At 36.0% G+C, this 16,623-nt stretch overlaps 1 protein-coding gene across 1 annotated transcript in view; it reads right to left on the bottom strand.

Annotated features, from left to right (window-relative positions):
* The window catches only part of LOC735522 (disintegrin and metalloproteinase domain-containing protein 5), a 148,022-nt gene that overhangs the window by 93,113 nt on the left and 38,286 nt on the right, over positions 1-16,623 (bottom strand). The window contains exons 8-12 of the mRNA XM_063817045.1: positions 16,520-16,591; positions 16,183-16,349; positions 15,326-15,407; positions 9,535-9,671; positions 1,653-1,836 (exon numbers count right to left, since the gene is read on the bottom strand). Coding sequence (XP_063673115.1) covers positions 1,653-1,836; positions 9,535-9,671; positions 15,326-15,407; positions 16,183-16,349; positions 16,520-16,591 — 642 coding nt within the window. The remainder of the gene's footprint in view (positions 1-1,652; positions 1,837-9,534; positions 9,672-15,325; positions 15,408-16,182; positions 16,350-16,519; positions 16,592-16,623) is intronic.

Genomic DNA, 16,623 nt, shown 5'->3' with positions numbered 1-16,623 from the left:
GTGAAAAAGGTTCTAAATTTGAGAAAGTACAACTTATCATTTTTCTCTTTAAACTTCTTCTTTTCGCCATAATCTAAAAAATTTTGCCTACCACCAGTCACAAAGATTTCCTCTTATGTTTTATCCCAAAAGTTTTTGAGCTTTAGCTCTAATTTTTAGGTCTTTGATTTATTTCAAGTCAATTTTTTGTGTCTGGTGAGAGGTGAAGTTTTATTTTATTTACACATATGTTTAGTTCATACAATTTTGTTGGAAAGATTTTCTTCACCCATTGAATAGCCCTTTGTCTTACCATGCAAAATGGCCATATAAATATCATTTTATAGCTGGATTCTCTGTTCTACTTTATTAATTGTATATATTTATCCTTTGGTCAATACTACCTTGTCTTCATTATTATAACTTCATAGAAAATATTGAAATTTATAGAAAATTAGTATATGTGCTCCAATTTATTGTTTTTCTTTTCATGGCTTGGTTTATTCTAGGTCATTTCCATTTCCATATCAATCGTAGAATCAGCTTGTCAATTTCTACAAAAAGATAAGTGGATTTTGGTTGGGGCTGTGTTAAATGTATGGATCCATTTGTGTAGAGCTGAAATCTCAATATTATGTCTCCCAATCCATGAAAGTGGGAAATGTCTCCATTCATTTCAATGTTTTTTGCTTTTCCTGAGTAATGTTAATTTTTATTGTGCACAATTGCACGTATTTTGTTATATCTATACATATCATGTTTTGGGAAACATTATATGTAGAATTGTCCTTTGATTTCATTTTCTGTTTGCTGTTTCTACACAGAAATCCAATTCATTGTTATATGTTGACTTTTGTATTCAATGACTTGCAAGATTCATTAGTTTTATTATTTTGAAGATTGCCAGTAATCTATATTTCTAAGCCAGATTGAGTTTTACTTCTTGTTCTTTATCATTATGCGTTTATCTTGTCACAACCGCAGTGTTTCCTTCTTCTCTCTAGGCAGTCATTCTGAGTTTCTGTGCACCACTGGGTTTTTGCCACTCCCCTCCTGTACTCCAGCACTCTATGACTCACTCTGGTCAAATGTAGTTGTTTATCCATTGTTTTGGTCCTCTCTTGTGTTGGGAGACCAGCATTAGGCACCTCTAGTGCTGTCTAATGGGCCATCTTGCGGATGTCCCTTTATCATATTTTATAATTATTTTTGTTTGATCTTGGTTGTATATTTTTATATTTTTTATAATTATGATAGATTTAATTTCAAAATATTTTAATTAGAATCACCTTTCCACAGAAAATGTTTTTACCTATATTAACAAACCATGCATTTTCCTACCCCATTGGTTATAATCTACTGTTTTTAGATGTTGTTAACTGTTTTTATTTCTGCTTGTTGTTGAGGGTATATCTTTCAATCCCTTCACCACTCTTAGTGGTAATTAAATTTACGTTTGGAGCTAATACACACACTAAATAATGTCAGAAGACAATAACTGAAGACAAAAATTGTCTAAGGACCATGCTTCCAAAAATAATAAAATTAGAAAACAAAGGCTCCCATCTTTTCCAAAGAATATATTTTTCAAATCTATTTTACTAATAGATAAGGCATTTATCTTCTTTACTACTAGAACATTTTTTAAATTTTAGAAAAAATATTCTACTAACGTCTTTAGTGCCACACTCACATTCTTCACTTCCTTCCAACAACCCATTGCCACATATTCTCCTGTGTGTGTAGGTTGGCATTTCAAGAGGGTTTGTCTGAAGACATGTAAGGCCATTATGAGAAGAAATATATTTAAAGTCATCCAAGCTACAGATGCTAAAATCCTTTACATCACCAGAGTACCTAATATATAAAAATATGGGTATGACACAAATTAATGTTGTATATTTTTATATATCCCATAATATGGTGCTTTAAAGAGAGATTTAAAGAGCATTATTCTTCATAGAAGACAATTAGCAAATCTTAAAACATACTTATTATATTAACATGTTTTTAACTCCAAGAATAATATATATTTATAATAAAATAAATATATGTGTGTATATATATATATACACATACACACACACACACATTCCAAAATTCTTTTTAGTCATACATCTTGTTTTATACAAGATCTGGTATAGATACACGGACCTCTAAAAGTTCATGAAAAAATAAAATGAAAATATGAAAATAAATATATAAACTTTATTTCTCAACATCAAGTTCAAGACACTTTTGTAAGCAATGATATCAACTGTTTAGTCCAGCCCTAAATAACTGAGGATCCTGGAAATTTTACTAGGTCAATGAAGTCTTTTTTACATTATTAACTGAAGAAAAATGAGTGCCCTTTAAAGAGTTTTTAAGATTAGGAAACAAAAAGAAGACAGAAGGAGCCAAATCAAGACTATAAGATGGATGCCTAATAATTTTCCATCAAAACTCTCAAAAATTGCTCTTATTGTTGAGAAGAATGAGCAGGAGCATTGTTATAATGAAGGACTCCCTGGTGAAACTTTCATAGGCATTTTTCTGCGAAAGCTTTGGCTAAGTTTCTCAAAATAGTCTCCTAATTGGCAGGTGTTATTATTTTTTGGCCCTCTAGAAAGTCAACAAGCAAAGTATCTTGAGTATCTCAAAAAGCTTTTGCCATGACATTTGCTCTTGACTGGTTCACTTTGGCTTTGGCTGGACCACGTCCACCACTTGGTAGCCATTGCTTTGACTGTGTTTTATCTTCAGGATTGTGCTGGTAAAGCTGTTCCACCTCCTGTTACAATTCTTCAACGAAATGTTTCAGAATCTTAATTTTTATTTGTACACAATTGTACATACTTCATTAATGTTATATCTATATACTTCCTGTTTTGAAAAACATTGTATGTGGAATTGTACCTTTTATCTCATTTTCTATTTGTTGCCAAATATACAGAAATCCAATTCATTGTTATATTAATACACTGATTGTGTATCCAATGACTTGCAAAATTCACTAGTTTTATTTGATTTTTTTTTCAAAATTGCTTCAAAAAATTTCCATCTAAGTTCTGTTCTTATCTGATCTCCATCAAAGTTCTGCTCTTATCTGCTCTTATCTATCTCTGGACACAATGACTTTGGCACCCACTGAGTGGAAAATTTGCTCACCTTTAATTTTTCAGCCAGAATTGTGTTAGCTGAACCAATTGAAATGTCTATGGTGTTGACTATTGTTCATGCTGTTGTCAGTCCTGTTCAATGACAGCACAAACAAGATGAATTTTTTTCCTTGCAAACTGATGTTGCTTGCCGGCTACAGCAAGCTCCATCACCAATACCGTCTCATCCTTTCTTAAAAGGAGTTTTGGCCAATCGCAGTGGCTCACATCTGTAAACCCAGCACTTTGGGAGGCCAAGGTAGGCAGATCACCTGAGGTCAAGAGTTCAAGACCAGCCTGGCCAACATGGCAAAACCCTGTCTCTACTAAAAATACAAAAATTAGCCAGGCGTGGTGGCGCGCACCTTGCAGTCCCAGCTACTTGGGAGGCTGAGGCAGATGAATCGCTTGAACCCAGAAGGCAGAGGTTGTGGTGAGCCAAGATCATGCCACTGCACTCCAGTCTGGGCAACAGAGCGAGACTCTGTCTAAAATAAAAAAAAAAAAAACAAAGAAAAAAAACCAGAAACTATGATATTGAAAATGCAATATCCCAGCAGGACTCTTGCAGAAATTAGAAAGCTGATAATAAAATATAGATGAATATGTAAAGGACCTAGAATAGCCAAAACAATTTGGGAAAATATTTAAAAACTCAGGGCACTTGCACTATCTGATTTCAAACTCAGTGTAAAGCTACAGTAATAGAGACAGTGTGCTTTCCTATAAGGATAGACATACAGGTTAATGAATTAGAATAGAGATTCCAATAATAAATCCACACATTCATGGTAAATTGATTTTTGACAAAATTGCCAAGACAATTAAGTGGGTAAAAGGCTAGTCTTTTCAACAAATAGTATTAGAATAATTGTCACTCTATATGACAAAATAAAAATGAACTTGGACACATGTACAATAATTGCAAAATGTATCATAAACTAACTATAAGAGCTATAAAAGCATGTTGCATAAAAATTGATAAATTGGACTTTTGAATCAAAATTTTAAAACCTGTCTTCCAGAGAAGACAACTATAAAGAAAAAAGACAAGCCACGGACTACAAAGAAACAATTGAAAATCATGTATCTGGTAAAGAAACCACAGCCAGAATATACAAACAAATCTTGTAATTCATTAACAGCACAAAAATCTATATTTTTATTTTACAAAGTGGAAAAAAGATCTAAATAGGCACATTACCAAATAAGCTATGCAAAGGATATGAAGTATGAAAATATGTTGAAATCATTAGCTTCTAGGGAAGTACATATATAACCTATATGAGATAATACTACATACCAACTAAAGAGACGTAAATTGAACATACTGAGCATATGAAGTCTTGGCATTGATGCAGAAAAACTAGGACTAACAGCTTAATTTTCAGGAATGGAAATATGGGGCCCCTTATGTATAAAGCAGGGAAAATTACTGTTAATGGTATTAAAACGAAAAGCTTTTTCTTTTTTCAGCAGTCTCTCAGGTGTCATGGTGTTATTTGTTTGCTAGTCAGTGTTGTCCTAAATTAAAATTCTAAGTTATTAGCATGAATTTTACCATTTATCTTTATATTGTACAATGCCAGTTTTAAATGCAGGTATCAAAGCATTTTAACTCAAAAATTTTATTTTCAGTTGATGATAATTATATATATTTATGAGGCACAATGTGATGTTTCGATACATGTATATATTGCAATATATGTATAAATCGTGCTAATTAGCATATCCCTCATCTCACGTATTTATTATTTCTTTGTGATGAGAATGTTTAAAATGTGCTCTTTGGCAATATTGAAATATACAACATGTTATTATTAACTATAGTCACTGCACTGTGCAATTTACTCTAAAATTATTTCTTTTTTCTAACCAAACTTTTGTACGTTTTTACCATTATCTTTCCATTCCCCATTCCCCACTCCCCACCCCCAGCCTCTGGTAACCACCATTCTACTCTCTACTTTGATGAGTTTGACTTTTTTAGATTCTACCTATAAGTAAAATCATGCAGAATTTGTCTTCTGTGCCTGGATTATATTTCACTCAGCATAATCTTCTCCAGATTCATCCATGTTGTCATAAATGACAAAATTTATTTGTTTTTTAAGGCTGAATTATGTATAATATCACCCCCATATTCGAATGTGTCCCCTAATGTTCATGTGTTAGAAACTTAATACCCAATGCAACAGTGTTTAGAGGTGGGACCTTTACAAGGTGATTAAATCATGAGGGCTCTGTCCTTATGAATGTACTAATGTCATTATCACAAGAACAAGTTCATTTTCAGAACAGTGAGTTTGTCATAAAAGTGAGTTTGATCCCCTCTCCAGTACGTGTGTCTGCTTTCTTGCCCTTATACCTTTTGTCATGGGATAACACAGCAAGGAACTCTCACAAGATGTGGGCCCCTCAACCTTGAATTTATCAGGATCCAGAACCCTAAGGCAAATAAACCTCTCTTCTTTATAATTACCCAGTCGTGGGCATTCTGTTTTAACAGTACAAATCAGAATAAGAAAAAAAAAATGGTACCAGTAGTGGAGCTATTGCTATAACAAATTTCTAAAAATGTAAAAGCAGCTTTGGAACTGAATAATGGGTAGGGGCTACAAGAGTTTGGAGAAGCAGAAAAGTCCTAGATTGTCATAAATGGAGCATTAAGGGCTCAAAAGAAGTGAAGAAGTGTAGAGAAAGTCTGGAACTTCTTAAATATTACTTAAGTGGTTGTGATCATAAAACCAATAAAAATATGGACTTAAAGTTCATTCTGATGAGGCCTCAGGTGGAAATGAGAAACAAGGTACTGGAAACGGAAGTAAAGGCCATCCTTGCTACACAGTTGCAAAGAATTTAGTGGAATTGTTTTGGCGTCCTAGGACCATGTGGAAGACATCCTGTGCTCCACAGGTTCACTGTCCAGGGCTGCCTTGGGACTCTGCATTCTGGCACAGTGCTTCTCAGCTTCCCCATCCATGACTCAATTTAAGAATGATGAACTAGGATATCTGGCAGAAGAAATATCTAAGTGGCAAAGTGTTCAAGGCGCTGCCTGGCTTCTTTTGGCTGCTTATAGTAAAATAAGAATGGAAATGATTTAAATATGGAATTTATCATTAAAAGAAGCAGAACAGACAGATTTGAAAAACTTTCAGGATGGCTATGTAAGAAATAAAAAAGCATGTTTAAAAAGGCAACTGTGACCAGACATGGTGGCTCAAACCTGTAATCCCAGCACTTTAGGAGGCCGAGGCGGGAGGATTACTTGAGGTCAGGAGTTCGAGACGAGCCTGGCCAATATGGTGAAACCCCTTCTCTACTAAAAATACAAAAATTAGCCAGTCATGGTAGCACATGCCTATAATTCCAGCTACTCTGGAGGCTGAGGCAGGAGAATTGCTTGAACCCAGGAGGTGGAGGTTGCAGTGAGCTGAGCTCGCACCACTGCACTCCAGCCTGGGTGACAGAGTGAGACTCCATCTCAAAAAAAAAAAAAAACAAAAAAAAAAAGCAACTGTTTGCTAAAGAGATGAATATGGATACAATAAAGCCAGGTTCTATCCTGTTTAACCAGGAAGACAACAAGAGAATGACCCTGAAGGCATTTCTGAGATCTTTGAGGATGCCTCTCCCATCATCCCATCACAGGCTCAGAGCTCTAGAAGGGCTGAATGGTTTCAGAGAACAGACCTGAGGTGTGCTTCACAGGTTCACTGCCCAGGGCTGCCCTGGGACTCTGCATTCTGACACAGTGCTTCTCATCTTCCCCATCCATTACTCAAGTGGGCCCAGGTGTGGCTCAGCCACCTCTCCAAAGGGCACAAGTGGTAAGCCTTGACAATGTCCACATGATGCTAACTCTGCAAACCTGCAGAACACAACAGTTGCCAGATCATGGTGACCTCCACCTAGATCTTTTCAAATAATGTCATCAACAACCTGGGATCCCAAGCAGAGACTTGTCACAGGGATAGAGCCACTGCAGAGAGCTCCCACTAGAGCAAAACCCATCAAGGCCATAAGAGTGAGACCAATACAGAGAGCTCCCACTAGGGAAATGCCTAGTGAAGCCATGGGAGTGGGGCAGTCCCTGAGGCCCCAGAACTTTAAAGCCACCAGCTTGCAACCTCAGTCTGGGAGAGATGCAGGCAAGAGACTCCAACGTGTGAAAGCTGCTGGGTGGACTAAGACCATAAAGAAGCAAGAATCCTGATGTTTTACAGACTCAACCTCCACCCAAGTATGCCCAGGATGGAGGACATGGAGTCAAAGGAGATTATTCTCCAGGTTTAAGCCAATATTGTTTTTCCCCGTTGGGTTTTGGAGTTATGTGAGACCAGTTACCCCTTCCTTCTTGCCTATTTCTCTCTTTTGGAATGGGAATGTCTATCCTGTGCCTGTTCCTCCATTGTATTTTGGAAGCACCAAAAAACAATGCAACTTGTTAATTGCACAGGCTCACAGCTGGAGAGGAATTTGCCTCAGGATAAACCATGCCTAGAGTGTTACCCTCATCTGACTTAGATTAGAATTTGAACTTCAGATTTTTGAGTTGATGCTAGAAGTTAATACTTTGGGGGCTATTGGGGTGAAATGAATGTATTTTGAATTGTGAGAAGGACATGAATTTTGGGGGCAGGGTGAAATGCTATAGTTTGAGTGTGTCCCCCAACATTCATGTGTCAATTTTAATACCCAATAAATGCAACAGTGTTGGGAAGTAAGACTTTCAAGAGTTGATTAGACCATGAGAACTAATCCTTGAGGATGCTTCTATCATGCATGTCCAGAATGGACTGTCACAGTTATCATGAAAAGTGGTTTAGCTATAAAATCAAGTTCAGCTCCTCTCATATATGCACCTGTACTCCCTTGCCCTTCCTCTTGCATAGCATGAGAGAAAGAAGGCTCTCACCAGGTGCAGGCCTCCCCACCTTGGATTTCTCAAACTCCAGAATGGTGAGCCAAAATAAATCTCTGTTCTTTATAAATTAACAGTCTTGGGTATTCTGATATAGGAGCACAAAATGAACTAGGACAACCACATGTTTTTATCCATTCATCCACTGATGGACACTTAGGTTGCTTCCATATTTTGGCTATTGTCAATAACTGCAATGAACATGGGGGTGCAGGTATTTCTTCAACATACTGATTTTACTTATTATTAATATATACTCAGATGTGGGGTTGCTGAATCATATGGTATTCTACTTTTAGTATTTTTGAGGAATATCCATATTGTTTTCCATAATGGCCGTATTATTTATATCCCCACTAACGGAGTACAATTGTTTCCTTTTCTCCTCATCCTAGTCAACACATATATTTTTTCTTTTTGATAATTGCAATTCTAACATCGGTATTTCTCTAATTATTATTGATGTTGACTATTTCTTTATAAATCTATTGATCATTTGTATGCCTTATTCGGAGAAATGTCTATTCAGATCCTTTGCCCATTTTTAAATTGGCTTGTATATGTTCTTGCTGTTGAGATGTTTGTGTTCTTTAAATATTTTAGGATATTATTCTTTTATCATGTGTATGGTTTGCAAATATTTTCTCCAAGTCTGTGGGTTAGACAACGCCCATAGACGGATTAAGATCTAGTGTTCGGTAGCAGAATAAGGTGACTACAGTTAACAATAATTTCTTGCATATTTCAAAATAACTAAAAGAGTGGAATTGGAACATCCCTAATGCAAAGAATTGACAAATGCTTGTAGTAATGGAAATCCTAATAACCCTGATTTGGTCATTACACATTATATGCGTGGATCAAAATATCACACCTATATCATAAATATTTATGATGTATATATTTATGGTGTACAACTATTACGTATCCACAATTAAGAATAAAACATGGATGGAACGGGAGATCATTACATTAAGTGAAATAAGTCAGGCACAGAAAGACAAACATCAAATGTTCTCACTTATTTGTGGGATCTACAAATCAAAACAATTGAATTCATGGAAATAGAGAGTAGAAGGATGGTTACCAGAGGCTCGGAAGGGCAGTAGGGGGCTATAGAGAGTGGGGATGGTTAATGAGTACAAAAAAAAAAAACCAGAAAGAATGAATAAGACCTACTATTTGATAGCACAACAGGGTGACTACAATGAATAATAACTTATTTATACATTTTAAAATAACTTAAAGAGTGTAACTGGATTGTTTGTAACTCAAGGGATATAAATGCTTCAGGGAATAGATACCCCATTCTCCATGATGTGCTTATTTCGCAGTACATGCCTGTATCAAAACATCTCATGCACTCCATAAGTATATACACCTACCATGTACCCACAAAAATTAAAAAGAAAAAAGTTTGAAAGAAAACAAGGAAGAAAGAAATTAATTAAAGAAAGAACATGTCTATTTAATAAAGAAAATTTTTACACTGCTTTTGGCATCATTGTGCAAACATCTCCTGAACAATGGCAGGTGTCAGTTTTGTCATAAGTTAATCCCAGATTAAGGCCAAGCAACTGAACAATAATGACAGTATATGACTCCAAGGATAAACCCTCTGTATACTAAATATAAGAAAAAGAAAAAGTTAACTAATAATTATAATCAGTTCTAAAATACAACAATATTTACTGAATCAAAAATTAGTATATGAAAGTAATTCTTAAAATTTATTAATGCACTCAAGATACCTATGTGGATGCAATTATAGTAGTTATATAAACTTTTTGATTATAGATTTATTAGACATGAATGAGTCCACATAACAGTTATATTAAGTTTCAAAACACTATTACTTAATGACAATATCAGCTATCTTAGCAAACGGCACAGTCAAAAACCCTAGTTTATGGCTTCTTTGAATTATTTTAAACAAAATGCCTTCAATAGTCTTCAATAGTCGATTCTACATTCCTTCTGTAGTAGGAAGCCTCTGAAATGGGTCCCAATAATCCCTGTCTCCTGGTATTCATGTCCTTGTGGAATCCCACTTTATTGTGTATAGGCTGGACTTACTGACTTGCTTTTAACTGAATATAGCAGAAGTGATGGGTCATCATGTCCAGGATAGGTTATAAGAGGACTGGCTTCTTAAATTCTCTTTCTTGCTCTTTCTTGCTCACTCTAGGGGAATACAGCTGCAATGCCGTGAGGTGAACTAGTAGAGAAGCCCACGAGTGATCTTGGAAACAGACTTTCTGAGGTCTGCCAACAGCCACATGACTGAGCTGGAAAGCATATCCCCCATTAGTCAAACCTTGAGATAACTCCAGCCCTTGCTGACACCTTGATTTTGGCCTTTGTTGGAAATCTCGAGTTTGAACCACCCACTGAATTCCTCCTAGATTCCTAACCTACAGAACTGCATTGTTTTTATCTGCTAAGTTTTGGTGTGATCTGTTATGTCACAATAGATAAATAATACATCCTCATAGGTATTATTGTTCTCCTGTACATCATTTCCAATGCTTATGTTTTCCTTTAAGAGTCCTGCTCAGATGACTATTCAGAAGACAATTAAAGTGTTGTTATATAGGAGAGAGAACACAGCTATCATCTGTTTCTAAGTAATTTCAAATTATTTTGAAGTTGCAGGTACAATTGAAAACATTTGGAACAACTCAGCTCTTATATGCCTTAATTACTCACATGACATTACTCTCTTTATTTAAGTACTTCCACCAAAATCAATTAATTCTTCCACCACATAGCAAAATAATAAGGGCCACTGAACATCTCCAAAATACAAAAACAACAACATCATAGAAGAAAGTTAATTGATCTTGTAATGTAAAAAGGTAATTGGCTTCTAATGAACCAGAAGTAAATAATAGTGAGGGAGTGATAAGTAAAGAGTAGTTCAGAGAAGACGGCCACAATCCACGGAGATGCTTCTAAATTTTTGGTTCTCCACATTGCCCTGGGTCGTTTATTGTTCACCTATACCCACTAACAGGTAGAAAAACAGCATGGCCAACATAACAATAAACTAATGCATCGAATGTTTCAGTACACCTTCAAAAAAGAGTAATTTCACTTCCTGGCCGACTGCTTGAACCCCAGGAATCTCTCCTTCCCCAACCCAACTTTTGATCAAAAGAAATTATGAGGAAAGAAGCAAGGAATAAATAGTAAGAAAGGCCACATTTTTACCTAACTTTGGTAGATCCCTATTCCCTCTAATATCCGTTAGAGGAAAAAGTTAGAATCCTCTTTTTTTCCTCATATGTTAAGCAATCTCATAAGAAAAAATGATATGACAGATGAGTGCAAGCACCATAAAAAAACAACAAAATGAATTTCAAATCTACCCTTCTATACTCTGCTATAAGACTGTGGGACTAAGATTCGGCAAACTGCATTTCTCTTATTTTTTTGTTACCAAATTATCTGCAGTTGGAAGAAAGAAGTGGCTTTCTTTTTCCCGAGGACTGTTGTTTCTGTCAGCACCATGGCCCAATCAGCAACATTTTGCTCCTAAAGTGGAAGTTTATTTCAGTGTTTGCAGTTTACTCCAGGATCAATAGTTTCCTGACTCCAACTTCTTCCAGTACTATCAGAACCCATGTAATTATGCCCCTTCAATGTAGCAGCAGCTCGAGGCAGCACTCCTTCCTCCAGAGATCTAAATGCCAGTTGGAAGTTCCCTCTTCTGACCTCAATTTTGGGAACCCCAATTTTCCTTAGTTCTGGAGTGGTAACTATCATTTTATTATCTGTTAACTCATTATTCCCTTTTGACTTTTTTCAGATGTGAAATACCTGTATAACTAATTCTCTGTTCTAAATCCTTTTGAAATACCTAGTGTAGTACCTGTTTTCTTAATTTGCCCTGACTTACACAGCATTTCATAAGTGAAAGTCCTATGAGGAAAGTAAACTGAAAAACATACAAACAGAAATCAAAATGAATGAATCAGAACAGTAAAGAAACACAAATTTAAACTAATCATAATGAAAATTAAAAAGAAACTTTTTAAAAAAAGATACTGGGAGGGAAGTGACAGCAGCAAGATGGCCAACTGGAAGCCCCTACCACTTGTCTCCCCACAAAGACAGTCAAAACAATGAATAAGCAACTACACTTTGGTGAACATAATGAAATAAGGGTGCCAAGTATATCAAAGGAGAGCAGAAGCCCTGTGTAGCACAAAACTCAGGATAGGCTGCACATGGTGGCTCATGCCTGTAATCCCAGCACTTTGGAAGGCCAAGATGAGTGAATCACCTGAGGTTAGGAGTTTGAAACCAACCTGGCCAACATGGTGAAACCCTGTCCCTACTAAAAATATAAACATTAGCCAGGCATGGTGGTGCATGCCTGTAATCCCAGATACTCAGGAGGCTGAGGCAGGAGGATTGCTTGAACCTGGGAGGTGGAGGTTGCAATGAGCTGAGATTGCGCCACTGCACTCCAGCCTGGGTGACAGAGCAAGACTCCATCTCAAACAAACAAACAAACAAAAAACACAAAGAAACCCAGGCAGGATAGCCACACAGAGAAGAGAAGAAAACACTTTGCCTCCACAACCGTGTCTCCCAGCTCAGATTAGTCTGGAAACAGGAGGGACTTCTCCCTGGGGAAAAAGGTAAGCAAAAAGACCCCAGCAGCCCCCATCACCACCTTGGACACCTGAAGTCCTCACCACTGGAGATTCCTACAGTCCTCATAGGTGCTGAACCCACCTGAAGGAGCTATGCTTCCCCACGAGAAGGATACAACACTGTGCCCTGTCCCCATGGCCTGAGCAACTACTCCACTCTGCTTGCTTGGAACCAGAACCACTGCTGGAGTGTGTCCTGTTCTGGAGGTGTCCCATTCTATCCCTGATGCTTTGCCACTACTGAAACATCCCTGCCTGGTGGCCTGCCATCCCTGAGCCAAGCTGCTGCTACACCCTCCCCTGCGGGGCCAAGCTACTGTGGAGCTACTCGGTCTACCCATCCTAGTCCCTACTGTGCCCTGCCTCTCCCCTCAGGGCCTGAGCTGAAGTGTTACTCTGCCTCCCACGGAAATGGTGACTTGGCTGCCCAGAGCAGTCCTGGCCCCACTGCCTGAGCTGAGGAGCCCAGTGCCAGCTGACACCACCACAGCAACAAAGGAGGCCAGGCACTTTCATGTACCAACAGAATATATACCACCCTACTCCCAGAGGTCACTGACGAGCCCTTTCCACTTGTTGCCACTGCTGCTTCCATCCCTGCTGCTCCAAGTCCAGGGAGCGAGCACAGATCAAGTGCACTATCTGTGAGCATTATTCCAGGGATGCAAGGATGGTTCAACATAAACAAATCAGTAAACATGATTCAACATATAAACAGAACTAAAAACAAAAACCATATGATCATATCAATAGATGCAGAGCAGGCATTTGACAAAATCTAACATCGCTTTATGATAAAATCCCCTCAACAAATGAGGCATAAATGGAACATACTTCTAAATAATAAGAGTCATATATATGACAAACCCACAGCCAACATCATATTGAATGGAGAAAACTTGAAAGCATTCCCCCTAAGAACGGAAAAAGGAAAGGATACCCACTCTCACTACTCCTATTTGACATAGTACTGGAAGTCCTAGCCAGAGTAATCAGGCAAGAGAGAAACAAATGGCATCCAAATTGAAAAAAAGGAAGTCAAATTATCTCTGTTCACTGATGACACGATCATTTACCTAGAAAACCCTAACGACGCCTCCAGAAGACTCCTAGACTTGATAAGCTATTTCAGTAACGTTTCAGGATACAAAATACATGAACAAAAATGAGTAGCATTTTTATATACCAATAATGTTTAAGCTGAGAGCCAAATCAAGAAAACAATCTCATTTATAGTAGGCACACAAACACATACACATAAATACACACACACACACACACAGAATACTTAGGAATATATCTAACCAAGGAGGTGAAAGATCTGTACAAGAACTCCAAAACACTAGGAAAAGAACTGTAGATGACACAAACAAATGGAAAAATATCCCATACTCATAGATTGGAAGAATCAATATTATTAAAATGACCATATTACTCAAAGCAATCTACATATTCAGTGCAATCCCTATCCAATTATCAACATCAGTTTTTACAGAATTAGGGAAAAAAAACCTAAAGTTCATATGGAAACAAAAAGAGCACAAATAGCCATAGCAATTCTAAGCAAAAAGAACAAATCTAGAGGCATCACATTGCCTGAATTCAAATTATACTATGAGGCTATAGTAACTAAAACAGCATTGTACTATTACAAAACTAGACACATAGATCAATGGAAGAAAATAGAGAACCCAGTTGTACCTATAGAGTACAATGTTCGCTATTTGGTAATGGGCACACTAGAAGCCCAATCCCTACCAGTATGTAATACATCCATGTAACAAACAGGCACATGTATACCCTGAATCTAAAATAAAATATAAAATATTAATTTAAAAAATTTTCTAAGAGGATAGAACTTCCATTAAATGTTATTATGACAAAATACTACTACTAATAATAAGCATAGGGAGCAGAGTAGTCTTTTGGAAATGACAAATATGCTTATGGCATTTATTGTGGTGATGGTTTCACAAGTGTAATATTTATCTCCATGCTCAGCAAGTTGTGTACATTAAATAAGTACAGCTTTTGTATGTTGATTATACCTCAATTATGTAATTTTGAGATTTAATTAAGAAAGTTTTAAAAAATCATAAAGTAGATATTGTAGAATTTAAAAATTCAGCCATCTGAATTGGTTGGCTTCATAGCAGATTTGAAACTGTTGTGGAATTGGATAATTCTAGTTAAGGTCGGATCAATAGAAATTATCTCAAGTGAAGCACAGAGAACAAAAAGGGGGAAAAAATGAACAGAGTGACCTGCAAGATGATAGCAAGTAATTTCACAAAAATATAATCACATCCCAGGAGAAAAGGAATTGGAGGATCTAACATTACTCCTTAACCAGGAGTAAATGTGCTTGATCTTTATGAAAATGCATCATGCACTCATCGGCTTCCTTCTCACCCCATTCTTGACATACCCCTTGATTATGCTCCAAATTAGTAAAATAAAAGCTATAAAATTATGAGGAAACTAAGTAATGTATTTATGCATGTCTTAAAATATTTAGGAAACCTGTGCGACAGAGCAAGACTCCTTCTCAAAAAAAAATTTTTAGGAAAATTTGAAACATGCAAGTATTGAGAGCAAACCAGATAATTACCTACCAGAGCAACTGCAGCAGCAAAATCTTTATTACATACTTGCCCAGGAAATGTGGTTCCTATTAAGGTGGGAAGTTTCCTGTAGCTGAAAAATGACTTTTTCCATAAGTGAATTTGAAAGTGGTATAAGTTTCATAGCAGCAAACATTATCAAACAATTACTATCTCTCAAACACCATTCTACTTTGAATTATACCATAAATACATTTCTCTCAAAGTTTCAATGTTAAGAATATTTCAACATACACTTTTCACTTTTGAATTTGATAAATATCCAGAAATATAATTGGGATAAGGCCTAACAATTTATGTAAATACTATTGCACTAATGATTATAGTTTTTATTCTGGTTTCCTCTATATTTATAGCCCTGAAAATTCAAATTTCTATAACCTCCTCATTCGTTTATTATTTATTTTTGACCAGATTTTTCTGCACATTAAATTCTAGTTAGGAGGAAAATTTAACCCTTCATTATATTACAAAATAAAAACATAAGAATTAACTAGAAGTAAGCCAGGAATGTAGAAATATGATAACCTGGGGTAAAGGTTCATAAACCAAAGGAAATCAAATAAATTGTAGCACTCACAATTAAACTTTTAGTTATTTCAATACCTTTTGTGGAATTTTACTTTTATTAATAACTTTATGTTGTTTGATAAAACATTTTAAGTTTTGCCTCAAGTTAGCTCCTTGAGGACAAGGACTCCTGCTTACATTTTTCACATTCCATAGTATCTATATTAAATGTGTAGAACACAATATATATAAAATAAATGCTTATTTTTCATAATGAATATATTAAATCATTTTGAGTTATTCCTTTAATGTTATAAAATGCAGAATACTACACTTACACAAGTAAGCATGCAATTTGATGTGGTTTAAAGTTAAGATGGTCCTTTTTCCATTCAAAAAATTGTAACAATACATCTTCAGCATGCCCTGTAGTAAAAATTTTGTTTTTATTTGACCAGATTTCAATTGAAGATATCATAACAGTCAATTCTAACTGGGTAAGCATCTAAAAGAAGAATATAAATTAAAAATTTTAAATAAACAAACATTATATTACATTTTCTAAAAACACATTTGATACAGTACTTTGGTTATGGAAACTCTTCAACAGCACAGCAAACTACTATACACATCATTTTTATAAAATATATTTTAAAATAGTTTTTAAAAACTTACAGTGTTAACAAGGCCAATTATCTGAATAACCTTCTGCGTTACAGCGTTTATATCAGAGCCCATGTAATCAAACTGAAAAAGATAAATGATTTTTAAAAACTAGT

Source organism: Pan troglodytes, chromosome 7, assembly GCF_028858775.2.
Source record: "Pan troglodytes isolate AG18354 chromosome 7, NHGRI_mPanTro3-v2.0_pri, whole genome shotgun sequence".
Classification (NCBI taxonomy): Eukaryota; Metazoa; Chordata; class Mammalia; order Primates; family Hominidae; genus Pan; species Pan troglodytes.
The sequence above is the reverse complement of the archived record's forward strand: the minus strand, read 5'-3'. Positions and strand labels throughout refer to the sequence as shown.